Source organism: Apaloderma vittatum, unplaced genomic scaffold (genome assembly GCF_000703405.1).
Source record: "Apaloderma vittatum isolate BGI_N311 unplaced genomic scaffold, ASM70340v1 scaffold12335, whole genome shotgun sequence".
Classification (NCBI taxonomy): domain Eukaryota; kingdom Metazoa; phylum Chordata; class Aves; order Trogoniformes; family Trogonidae; genus Apaloderma; species Apaloderma vittatum.
The window spans coordinates 11,911-24,399 of record NW_009715509.1 but is presented as its reverse complement, the minus strand read 5'-3'; the positions used below and the strand labels follow the sequence as shown (position 1 = coordinate 24,399).

At 39.2% G+C, this 12,489-nt stretch overlaps 1 protein-coding gene across 1 annotated transcript; it reads right to left on the bottom strand.

Annotated features, from left to right (window-relative positions):
* Positions 1 to 1,403: 1,403 nt before the first annotated feature.
* Positions 1,404 to 12,218, bottom strand: LOC104268786 (alcohol dehydrogenase 1). Its single transcript, XM_009869183.1, has 9 exons — positions 12,158 to 12,218; positions 9,018 to 9,119; positions 7,745 to 7,883; positions 5,582 to 5,669; positions 5,268 to 5,487; positions 4,091 to 4,351; positions 3,477 to 3,612; positions 3,028 to 3,166; positions 1,404 to 1,436 (listed from the first exon to the last, which is right to left on the bottom strand). Exons 1-9 carry the CDS (start codon positions 12,173 to 12,175, stop codon positions 1,412 to 1,414), a joined length of 1,128 nt encoding a protein of 375 aa, XP_009867485.1. The 5' UTR covers positions 12,176 to 12,218; the 3' UTR covers positions 1,404 to 1,411.
* Between the last annotated feature and the right edge of the window lie 271 nt (positions 12,219 to 12,489).

Here is a 12,489-nt window from a genome sequence, read left to right as displayed (position 1 = left end):
GTTCACACTGTTGATTCACACACCAACTGCCTCGAAAGAGATCAGAACTCTTCAACTGAACTGCACCTGAAGAGAATTATTTTACAATGCAGAAAAAATCTTTAGACCTGGCTGCACAGGTAACCCCAGAGAAAAAAAATGACTAGGCTTTGTATCTTAATTGCTTAATTGCTGAGTTTATTATGTAACACATGTGTTTAAGGATCTTCTTCTGTTAAAGTCTAATCTCTTGGTAAACTTATCCTCAAATAATTAACCTAGCTGGGCTGCTCAAGGACTCTTTCTACTGAGACAAACAAGTCACCATTAGCACACAGTCCCCTTGTTTCACAGGTTCTTCTATCCAGCTACCGTGCATGTGAATGCCTGCAAGTACTAATCAGTTCTTTAGAAAGATAGGCTAATGACCATGTTTGCTAAGATAGAAATAGCCTCTGTTCCTGCTTCCCTGTTGCTTACTTTATGGAAGTACTTTATATTTGATTTCTTGCAAGCTGTTGCCAATCACCTGTTTTTTCCCATTTACACTGTATTCACATTTAAAGGTTAAGAGCTCTCCCCTTTACTTAATGGAAACAAATAGCAATACTTGATGCACATTCCTATTGCTTTATATTGTTTACCAGGCATTAGATGCACTTGTATAAACTGGCCAAATATCTAAAAGTATACTGATTAACTAAAATATCCCCAGGAAGGAGGTACAAAGGTAAAAAAACCCCAACAAAACAGCAAACAGTAACACACCAGTTTTATTTATATATTTTATTTATATAAAATGCTTGAAAGTGTTAATTTGGCAAAATATTCAGTGTTAATACATTCTCCAGTACCTAAGTCCCTGAATTACTTAAGTATCATTTACTGAAATTATAAACATGGTGACACATGGTCACCGAAAATTTTAATCTCTGCAGCACTTTTCTTGCCTATCAGGTAATGGAATGGTAAAATAATTCAGGAAAGGTACAGAGCTTTGACTTAGAGATTTACTGTGCTGAGCTGCATGCAAAAATCTGTTAAGCTTGCAGTGTTATAAAGCCCTAAAGAAACAGTTTCCTTAATTTTTCTTTTGTTAAAAGATTGCGTACTAAAATCCATTTAAAAAAATCCAAAACTTTCATAACACTTGTGACAGCATCAAGTCCTGTAATTCATAACTGGCTATTAAAAGAAAATTGCAGCACAATACAGAGAATTTAAAGCAAGAATCAAGAGAAATAGGTAGGAGGAAAAAGACTATTTCACTCAGTGTGCTTGAAGTCTGCGGTTTGAGCTTGATCCTTTTATTCAAGGGTGTTGGTGGCAGACCTTTCCAAAATGTCTTGGTTTGTATTTCATATGAGTTATATTGGAGGATAATGAAGTTTGGACCAGTGCGGAACCATCTGCTGCCTAACAACTGGGAATCCTAAAACACCAGGACACTGCGAATACTGCAATATAAAATTACAAGTTAGTAACTGTAGAAAAGCCCCTGGGCTAACATCAGCAAAAGGCTTCTGTGTTTTTCTGAAAATCTAGGCTATTGCTGTCAACTAGAGTGCTCCCTCCCTATCATGTGTGAGTTCCCCAAGCCCCAGCTTGCAGCAAAATGACAGAGCAAATGTGCAAACCTTGCTGCGAATGCAGAGAACAAAATTCATGCAAGACCACAGAGCCTTCACTCAGGAAACCCAGGGCTCCTGGCATGAATTCATCAACAAACACAACCTGGGAAATCCTCACAGGGGGGCCTAGGCACATCTTTCCAGTTGCCAATGGCTCTAATGAAAACCTGTGAATGGTACAGCTTATTCTGAGCTGAAACACTCAGTACATGTGGTCAGCTGCAACATGCCTCTGTCTTCAGGCATCTCTGTCCTCACCACTTTCCCCTATTTGTTACACTAAAATCTGAAATTAACATTTAAAGCACATCCAAAATAAGGACGAAAAATGAAAATGCGTGCTGCACAGTTAGAACCTGAGAACAAACCTCAGGGGCTAAGTTACACACTTTTTATATTTAGAGCGAGTAACACCTGAAATAACTGCTAGAAAATGACAATAAAAAAAACCAACAGGAGTGTGATTCTCCAGCCTGTGTAAGTTATAAACAGCTAGAACTTTCAAAAAGGGTAGTCCGCACACATGCCAAGATATACAAATTTATTTTTCGCTTCTGCCAAGGAAAATTTTTGTTTATTCCCACAGTGATTCTTGTCAAATGTAGCAAACAATATTTCTGATTTCAACATCCTATAAAAACAGAGTGAGCTGAACTCTCACAGTATTTGAGGAATGCATGAGAGCTAAATTCTGAGTTTGCCAGTTAGCTCAGTCGGTTAGAGCATGGTGCTGATAATACCAAGGCTGCAGGTTCGATCCCCACTCGGTCCCCATGTGCTGCCTGATGTATCTGAGAGGCGTCCCTGCCCATAACAGGAGGTTGGATTAAAATGATCTCTAAGGTCCCTTCCAGCCTAGGCCATTCTATATACACCAAATATATTTCTTTTTTCAAAGCTCTGAAGTTCAAAGTAAACTATCCAGTGATTTTAGGACTAATAGCAATGAGACTCTATTCCCTAACTCATAAGAGGAATGGTGAGTTGCTCTTCCACTAATCATAGGGGGTTTTGTGTGTTCTTGCTCCTCATCCTAAAATGTTTCTTGGAATGTGATGTTGCTAACCCGTGGCACTTTTGGTATTCCCAGGCTTCCCTGGTCATGTGCTCTTTTCCAGTGGGTGGTGGGCAGAGACTTCCTCATTTGTGTGGTCTTTTCTCCCACTGCCACCCAGAGCCTTTGCTCAAACCAGAATCTGAAAGTTCTTCTGCAGGGGAAGACAGGGCCTGATGCTTTTTCAAAAGCCAAAGATTTGCTGCTTTATAACTGCAGTTGCAGCCCATGGCTACACACTGGGCGAGATTACGGGTCTAGTGGATTGCCTTCCCCATCCTCTGCCATAAAGTCATACTCTGTGTTACTGTACTGTTCCTTTAGGTTATTCATATAGAACCTCTACAATTAAACAATGTTTACCTCTTCCCTGTCCTTAGCAGATCAAATCCTTCATTGATTTTAGTGAAAGGAAGTGTGTGGGTTATTAATGGCTCCAGAACAAATTTTTTCTTCATGTAATCAGCAACCAGTTTAGGGACTGAATCTTTACTCTTCCAGCCTGGGAAAAAAAAAAAAAAAACAAACACAAAAAATCCACAAACCATGGACAAGGAAATGAAACATTAAGTGCTTGTGAAAATAGATAAAACTCATGGCAGCTTAAATTCTTAGATAAACTTTCTATAGCAGACTAACATGATGAAATGTTGCAGCATGTCTTTACCTTTGTGCTTCTTTGTCAGCAAAGCAGCTATTAATATTACTTCCAACAGGACAGCCTAAGCAATGAATTTAGATATATCCTATTTCATTCAAGATGATTTACAAGTTCCCCAAGCCAGTTAAATCACATCTTTTCAAGTCTTTACCTCCAAAGACAGACCCTTTCCAGGTGCGACCAGTAAAGAGGAGCATGGGGTCAAAAGTGATCTTCTGTGCTGCAGGAGGCACTCCCACAATCACACTGACTCCATAGTTATTGTGGCAACAGGCCAGGGCTTCAGTCTGTGTTTGGAACAGAGGGACACACCAGTCAGGCACAATTTGCTGCTGGGACATAAAAGTTTTACTTCCTTTTCCTCCTCTCAGGGCTTAGCTTGCAATTTTCTTTTTTGCAACTGAAACCACATCACATGATTTCCACTGTATCTAGTCACACCATTTTATCTGCTGCCATGGGTTAGGCACATGCTAGCTTTGTTCTCCTTCCCCAGTCTGTCTTAAGTCACTAGTGATAAGTCACTGTTGGAAAGCAGATCGTGGGCTATGTGAAATCTAGCCACTACACCGAAGTGTCCTTACTGAAATTTTGAGTGTGTGTGTGTCCCCGCATCTCAGTGGCAGATAGCTGGACACAACAGGTTTGAAATTAGCTTGACACATTGCAGTAGCTCTCCGCTCCTCACACTTGGTGCTTAGTAGGTTGGCAAAGAGAGAGCTAAGAAACTAATGCCTCATTTGACCACATCTTTTGGTTGCATACCATGGTTTCGATACGGCCGATGACCTCAAAGGAGTAGTCCACTCCATGGCCGGTCATTTCAATCAATACTTTGTGGATAGGATCCTTAAAATCTTTAGGGTTGACGCAGTCTGTGGCTCCCAACTCCTTGGCCTTGGCAAACTTGTCACTGTTGATATCAATGGCAATGATGCGGGAAGCTCCAGCTGCTTTGCAGCCCATGACAACAGAGAGGCCAACTCCTCCAAGGCCGAAGACAGCACAGGTGGAGCCTGGTTCCACCTACAATAACCATATAAATGTACTGTTTCAGTTTAAGTAAAATAGAATAAATTTTTCTTATTATCAATGTGTTTTCCATTAAGCCACTTCTTGTAGTTTAGAGATTACCCGCCAAGAAGAAATTTGCACACGCGCATCTGCTAGCACAGTAGCCAGCTATATTGTTATAATTCTACATGTAACATGTCCCTAAAATACATTTCTGAGACCAGGTTTTCATTACCCATGTCACTTTATGTTTAGAGATGCATTTTTTTACGATGATTTATATTCCAGTGGTGTTAAGATCTGTAGTGTCACTCCACTGGAGACAGTGCCAGCTGTAAAAGTCACATTCATGTATTGCTACAAATTACGAGTGTTGCATAGCATCATGGAATCATTTTGGTGGGATCAAGTCCCACCGCTATCTAACTCTACCAGGCCCACTTCTAAGCCATGTCATTGAGCACCATATCTAGAGAGCTTTGAATCACATCCAAGGATGACAATTCAATCACTTCCCTGGGGAGCCTATTCCAGTCTTTGATAATCCTTTCAGTGTAGAATTTTTCCTAATGTCTAACCTAAACCTCCCCTGGCGTAACTTGAGGACATTTCCTCACATATAGAAGACTCCTAGAGCTAAGTTACAATAAAAGAAATTAGTTCTGTTTTAACATTTTTATAGGGGTGACAAAGCTATGAGAGAAAATTTAGTAGATCATAGTAAGTATTTTTACTGAACTTTAAATTGAAGACTCCTGAGTACCTTAGAGACAGAGAAACTGAAGTAGTCAAAGAACTAGTATCTTCTTTCCACCCTGAACTCAACAGTGTCTGTACCTTCTGGCTGCCATGCTGGTGTCCCACTCACAAGCCGCACAGTCCTGAACAGACCCCATGAGACACCAGGAAGACCCACCATGGTTCTTACCTTGGCAGTCTGCACAGCAGCTCCATAACCAGTTGAAAATCCACAGCCAATTAGACAAACTTTTTCCAGAGGAGCAGCAGAATCGATTTTGGCTACAGCAGATTCATGCACTACTGTATATTCAGTGAAGGTACTTGTACCAATGAAATGGTGAACTGCTTTTCCTCTACAGGTGAATCTAGTGGTGCCATCAGACATGAATCCAGCACCTAAACCAAGACTGTTTGAAAGATGACCAGTGAATACAAGTGAATTCTGTTGAATGTGATCAGGTTTGTATAAATAAAAATGAAATAAGGCTCAGGAAAACTCACTCAGTTTTAATGCACAGATTACCCTTGTGATTTATGCAACTGCTGCACTCCCCACACTGTGGAACAAAGAGTGGAATAACCTTGTCTCCTAGAAATAAAGCAATAATGACAGAGGATTACAAAAGGCAAACACAAAGCATGCAGGTAAAAACATGAATCAAGTATATTTAATCCCTACGCAAATGTGCGCTAGGGGCGCAGTGGTGGTTTTATTTCCTTCTGCTGCCCTTAGAAGATAAGCTGCCTCTCTGTTACAAAGGACATCTTTAGGACAAAGTTATGATAACTCTTTTCAATATGCAAAATTCCTCGTGTCTTTCACAGAGCTGAGTCTGAGCTATGTCATAAAATCATGTTAGCTACTGTTATTCACAAAGTACTCATTCAGAAGTTTATTTTGTCTTCTACTTAAAAGGAAAATAGTGATACACAGATAAGGAAACCGAGATAAAAATTGAGATCCACTAGGACAGCAGATTGGGTACCAAAATAACAGGGCTGTAAACTGTACATACAAAGAAGGGGAAACTAAGCATTGATTTGCCAGCCCTCTTGAGTCTCTTTCCTATTTGCAGTCCTATTGTTGTCACATTGGAGTAAAGGTTAGCAAGATATTTGTCAGAGAAGCAGTGACACATGCAACCTAAGACAACTTCTCTAATTCTCTAGCATATGATTAACAAAGTAGGACATAACTTCCCAGTGCATTTTTTTTACTGCTATACATTTCCCACAGCAACAAACTATGATAAATCCCTAATAATCTCTTAACAGATAATCCCTAATATGGATCAATTTGTAATTTGGCAGTTCTAAAATGTGGCTAATTCTTGACGTGTTGAAGGTTATGGGAAATCTTTGATTTCCACTAAAAAAAGGAAAACTCCTATAGAACATGAAAAGCCCCCATTACCCTGATCCTCAGTTAACTTAGAACTATGATACGGGCTTAGTAATAATTCTGCCAAAGAAACTCAGTGTGTCTTGGAACCTTTTTTAGAATTTGAAAGTGTAAATTAAGCAATGGCTGAGAAATGTGATTTTGTGCATGTCTGTGTGTTCAGGCCCACTGTTTCAGCTCACTTGGCAACAAACGGCAGCTAGAATTAGACAAGAGCATGATTTATGAACCCAGATGTCAGAGAAAAAGCAGTTAGAGCTATCACTGACATTTGCAATATACATTTTTTTTTGGAGGTAAAGCAGTAATCTCTAATAAAAGTTTTCCTTATCATATATACCAACCTGCTATGGACAGACTTCCTATTTGTTGCCAGTGCAAGCAAAAACACTAGAAGTACTGAGGTGTTAAAAGTGAACTACTTAGGTATTGTAACAAACTCCCTGGATAAAACTGAGCATTTCTATGCAGATTTTGTTCACTGCATATTTTGTCTTAATAATTTAGCCCCTGCTAGAATTCGTTTGGTCCCATAGAAGTGTATAGAAATTTGATCTCATTATGCAGCAGTTGGAGGAAAATCAGCAGCTTTCACTGACTTCTCTATCTACCCACTGTGATTCAAAAAGAATGTAGCAAGAGGAGCATCTGCTCCAGGTAAGTGTCCTGAGTGACTCAGCCCTTTGTGAACGGTGCTGCCTCACCTGTGCTGCTGCTGCACACAAGCGAAGCCTGCAACAGGGTAGGCACCCCAGTCGTACCCTGACACTTTTAAAGAGAAGTAACACACAGACCTAAATTCTAGTCTACTGAAGTCAATGGATTATTTAGCTGTTAGGAGAACAAAGATAAGATGCTTTGACATGTTGTCTAGTGCTTTGCTTTGTCTTATTCTTGAGGGAGATTTAGGTGTGTAAACTGTGTTTAAAGAACCTGCAGTTAATACCTGTTTTCCTATGAACAACAGCAAAGAATCTGCATTCTTAATCCCATAACAGGCAAAGCGCTATGTAAATGGAAAGCAAGCTGCAGGTGTTTTTGCCAACACCAAAAGAAATCGAATAGAAAATCTGAAAATAAATCAATATGGGGAACACAGAAAGATGTAAATAGCACATAGTGTCCTTTAAGGTATCATTGGAAAAAACCCCTCAAAGTTGGAACATATTCCCTTGCGGTACAAGTACTGACATGTGTAATCATCTGTGACTTGAGGAGTCTGGAAACTCAGTGCAGGGCTGGTGTTCACCACTGTTTCATACCTGGTTTGACCGAAGTTACTCCCTGGCCAACACTCTCCACAACACCGGCTGCTTCGTGCCCGAGAATTACTGGAAAAGGTGTAGGCAGTGCACCAGTTATCACATGGTCATCAGAACGACAGATCCCTGTGGCCACAATCTGATTTAGAGGAAAGACGAGAATATTTCAGGATTTAACTATGTCATGTCACATGCGAAAGTGAAATGATATCAGATGTTTGGAGAAGTCACTTGCTTCTCTCCAAAATCACATGTGCATACAATAAATCTACAGGTAAAATGCTTTTGGTTGCGTGATTCATGATTTTCATGGTTTGTATTAGTCATTAATCTACAAAGCAAGTCTCCTTTGTGAATGCTTGCCATGCGTGACTGAGCTCTACAGGCAATCTCACTATTATCTGCAGAACTGATGTGCTAGCAGCATAATTATATATGAAGAACAGAATAAAATAAATTACTCCTAATATTTATATATGAGCATATAAATTAAAAAGGTTGTACTATTATAAAAATATTACAAAATTGTGTAAATATAAATTAACTATCACATTATTTATAAGCATATAAATAATATATAAATTCATATTTATATTATATTACAATGAAAAATATTTATTATACAATTATATATATAATCACAATTATTACATATTTTTTGTATATTTTAAATATCTTTATATGTTACATATACAAAAAATTAGACTACACATGGTATTTTTGCATCACATCTTGCCTTTTCTTTTAGGTGGCAGAGCAGTATTTCTTTTGAAACATTTAGGTATGTCTTTGCAACTTTTATTCTGACAAGTATAGTTGTCAACCCCATGAGAGGGTTCTCCTCATTTGAATTTGCTCTAAAATGATAACAGCTGCTGAACTCAGCTGAGAAAGTTCCCGAAATGGAGCAATGCTTGGTTAAAAAAGGAAGCTACCAGCTCTATTGAGCTATTTCCTAGCACAGGTTCAAAGCAAAAGATACTTTTTTCTCTGATCTATAGAAGATTCAGATTTCTGCTGTGTATTGTAAGTTTTTCAGCCTATTAGAAACACATATGTCTTAGCAAACAACAAACCTAATGCTGAAAAACATTTTTTTTAAAGAAAATCCCTTGAAGGGCTTGAAGCACAGGAGTTCACTGAATTGTAACTACTCACCTAGCGAACGTTTTCCAATTGAATCCTGCAGATCTAAGATCTATAGAAATAATTATGATACACAGCAAGACAGAATGCACTTTATAATAGTTATTTTAGAATTTATTTTTAGTACCTTTATGCGAACTTCATGTGCTTTTGGTGGGGCAACTTCCACTTCCTCAATAGAAAATGGTTTATTGGTTTCCCACATTACTGCTGCTTTGCATTTGATAACCTGCAAACAGAGCAAAGAAAAAGGGAACGTCACTTTTATTTGCAGGTCACCACATGGACAGATTCTTACATTTCCGCAGGTGAAACTCCTGCTCATGTTTGGAGAAGGAAAACTACTGGAAGAAATCCCTCAAACCCTAAACACAGCAAAAAAAGCCAGCACCAAAGCACAATATAAGACCTTTCCCGCCCTCCTCAGATCAGGTCTGACTTTGTTCATACTTCTGTAACATGTGTAATAGTCCCCTGGGATAACTGGATACTTCATCCATTCTCATTACTCCTTCTCTGTTTTTAACTTCCACGGAGAATGATTTTTGCTGTGTTGGATTACTGGTGTATATTTGTGCCACCTTGGAGGTGGCACACTAAATGATGCTATATATCAGATTGTGATAAAGTCTGTATTGCCTAGAACCACCTGTGTCAAGAACTGACAAAATTGCCAAAAAATGGAATTCAGAGCCTAATACAGGCTTGTAAAATGTTTTATTGCAGCCCAGTTCAGCTATGAGGTGACAACTGAGAAGACACCTATGTGAAATGACATAGGACTATGCAGAAATAATCATGAAGAAGCAACATTCCCTGCAGTGCAAGATTAGCCATGCTAAGGTATCTTGCATCTCAAAAGGGATACTCAACTTGGGTGGGGTTACTCCTGATACCAAGACAGCTTTTTTTTGTCTGTTAGGCTAAAGTTTGTCCATTGGTTCTACAGATTTTGTTCAGGTGCTGACAGGCCTCTGGGCTCCTCTGATCATCTGCCACTGAGAGAAAAACACACTCAGAAGAGAGAGGAGTGATGTCCACTCCTCATCCTGCACTCACAGACAGAAGGCAGCCCTAGTTTTCACACTGTGAGTTCACTCCTTGTGTATTCAAAGGTAAGGCGGCCTCTCTGTTCCTGTATTCATTCCTGTTCTTCCTTGGTGGTCCCTCTGTATATCTCAGAGCTTTTAAAAACTCCAAGCTTTGCCATATGATTTAACATGTCACCCTTATGGGCAACACTCTATACTCAGTCACTCAAAGTCTTATTGACTGGAAACATTCAGGTCACATTATCTTGAGAGGGAAACAGAGGCAACAACTTAACACCTGTAAAAAAATTAATAATGCAACCTTTCGGCATCAAAGCTTTTGAAGTACAAGTAGAAGTAATGTCTAATTATCAACAAATTGTCAACTGGTAACAAGGAAAATAAATACAAGGAAATACTAAACATGCGAAATAAAATAGGACACTTTGAGCAGCCAGACCCAAAGTGTGAGTGAGCACAATGCTTTGAAAAAGACAGACCCAGGAGAGGTTTGCACTAAATTTAATGTTTCATATGTCAAATGCAAGTGTGATTAGTAAAAAATTCTCAAGTGAGGCCAAAGATCACATTTTAAAGGGCCACATTTTATGGGAAACTTGCTTAAACTTTTACAGGAAACTTTTAGAAAAGGCATGGGGAGAGGCTAGTGTTAATACAATAACAATTTCGCAACTCATACACCCAGAGGACACATGGTGTTTACAAACCATAGATTGCTGAGAACAAATAAAACTCTCACTTAACTATGTATTATTCTCATGGCTGAGTCCCTGTGTACTTTCACTGACAACAGCACACTATCTTCAATATTTAATCTACTAAGCCAAGCACTAGCTGGCATCACAAGAGTTTTTTCTGTTCATGTGTTCTACCAGCCATATAAGTTGCAGCAACAGGGTGGAGAGGGTGAGGAGCATGTGTAGAAACGCACATTAGGGTAGCATAAGGGTTAAGCTGCTCAGTCACGTAAACATAGTGAAAACAAGGCAGTTTAGTTGTATCACAACATTTCATTCCAAGGCTGGGTGGGGGAACTCAACTTGGTGAATTTACTTACAAGTGAACTACAATTTATTTTGCATTTGAGGTAGCTCAGAGTTAAAAGATAGCATTATTTTTTCTCTTCTTTCCTTTAGTTTTAGAATAATGAAGACCACTGGCAGTAACAGCAAATGACCCTGGTACTTTCTTAAGGCACATTCTAGCAAAGTCCATGTCTTCAGTCATTTTCCATCTTTGCATTCCTGGCCATTGACTTCTCTTGCATGTCTCTGAGTGTATGGAGCAGATCATTTTGAGTGCCATCACATAGCATGTACAGGACAACCAAGGGACCAGTCCCAGTCAGCATACGCCCTGCTTGATCAGCCTGATCTCCTTTCATAACAAGGTGACCCATTTAGTGGATGAGGGAAAGGCTGTGGATGTGGCACTTCAGGACATGGTTTAGTGCTAGGCTCACTGCTAGGTTAATGGTTGGACTTGATGATCTTAAAAGGTCTTTTCCAGCCTAAGCAATTCTATGATTTTATAGTAATATTGCTCAGGTAGCTCAAGAAGCAACATATACTGTCTTCAGCAGTGGTATAAACCAAAATCTCTCGTCTCTTACTTCCAAGTAAAGATGTAAATACTCATTCCAGTCACAGCTCAGTACTGCATTGCATGCGATACTTAATGTTGGTCTTCATTAACTTAACCTACAGAGCATTTATACACATATTCGGATTTAATGACCTAACATCAGCACAATTACACCCTGAAATTTAACTTAATATTAACTATGTCTCTTTTTAAAGAAAGCAAACAGATATGAATTATAAAGAAGCTAAAAATAATTTAAATGTCAGAATGGAAAGTGACACAGCTTGTAAATACATTGGTCTGAATACTTACTACATTGTATCATATTTTAAACAATCCAATCAGAGATCAAAAATAGTCTGGTAAACCTAGGGAGGATGTTATTCATATTCTGGTGCTGTTATCTTACATCGCCTTAGTGTTCAAAAAATGAATAAATTATTGCCTCAAAGAGTGTAACAACCATTTCCTAGAAGAGTACAGTGACCTGTAGTTAAAGGCAGCTCTCCTGTAGCAACTCATCTGTACTATATCACCAGGACTTACAGTGTCCCTGCAAAGAAACTGCATTTAAAAATTAATTAGTTAGCTGTAGCAAAACAAAACTTTTCTAATAGAAACTTTTGCTTACTTTGCCAGCTGTGCTCATGTTGATGGGTGTGTTTGTTTCGAATCTTGTCAGCACTGATTTCTTGCACCAAGAATTCAGTCAGCTTGCTGATGCCAGAAGTCCTGTCCAATACATGGGAAGCTGGTCCAGTGAAGTGCTCCTCCAAGTGCACTGCTCAGACCTTTTAGTCAAGCCTCCCAGCTCAGAGTCCCACCCCTTAATCAGCCAAAGAGCCACAATGAAAATTAACCACCCATCTGCTGAAATCTCACTCTTTACGATGCTTCTGTCTTCCTGACTCCTTTGTCATGTTCTTCTCCACCCTTTTCACATCTCACCTATGGCTGCCCTCA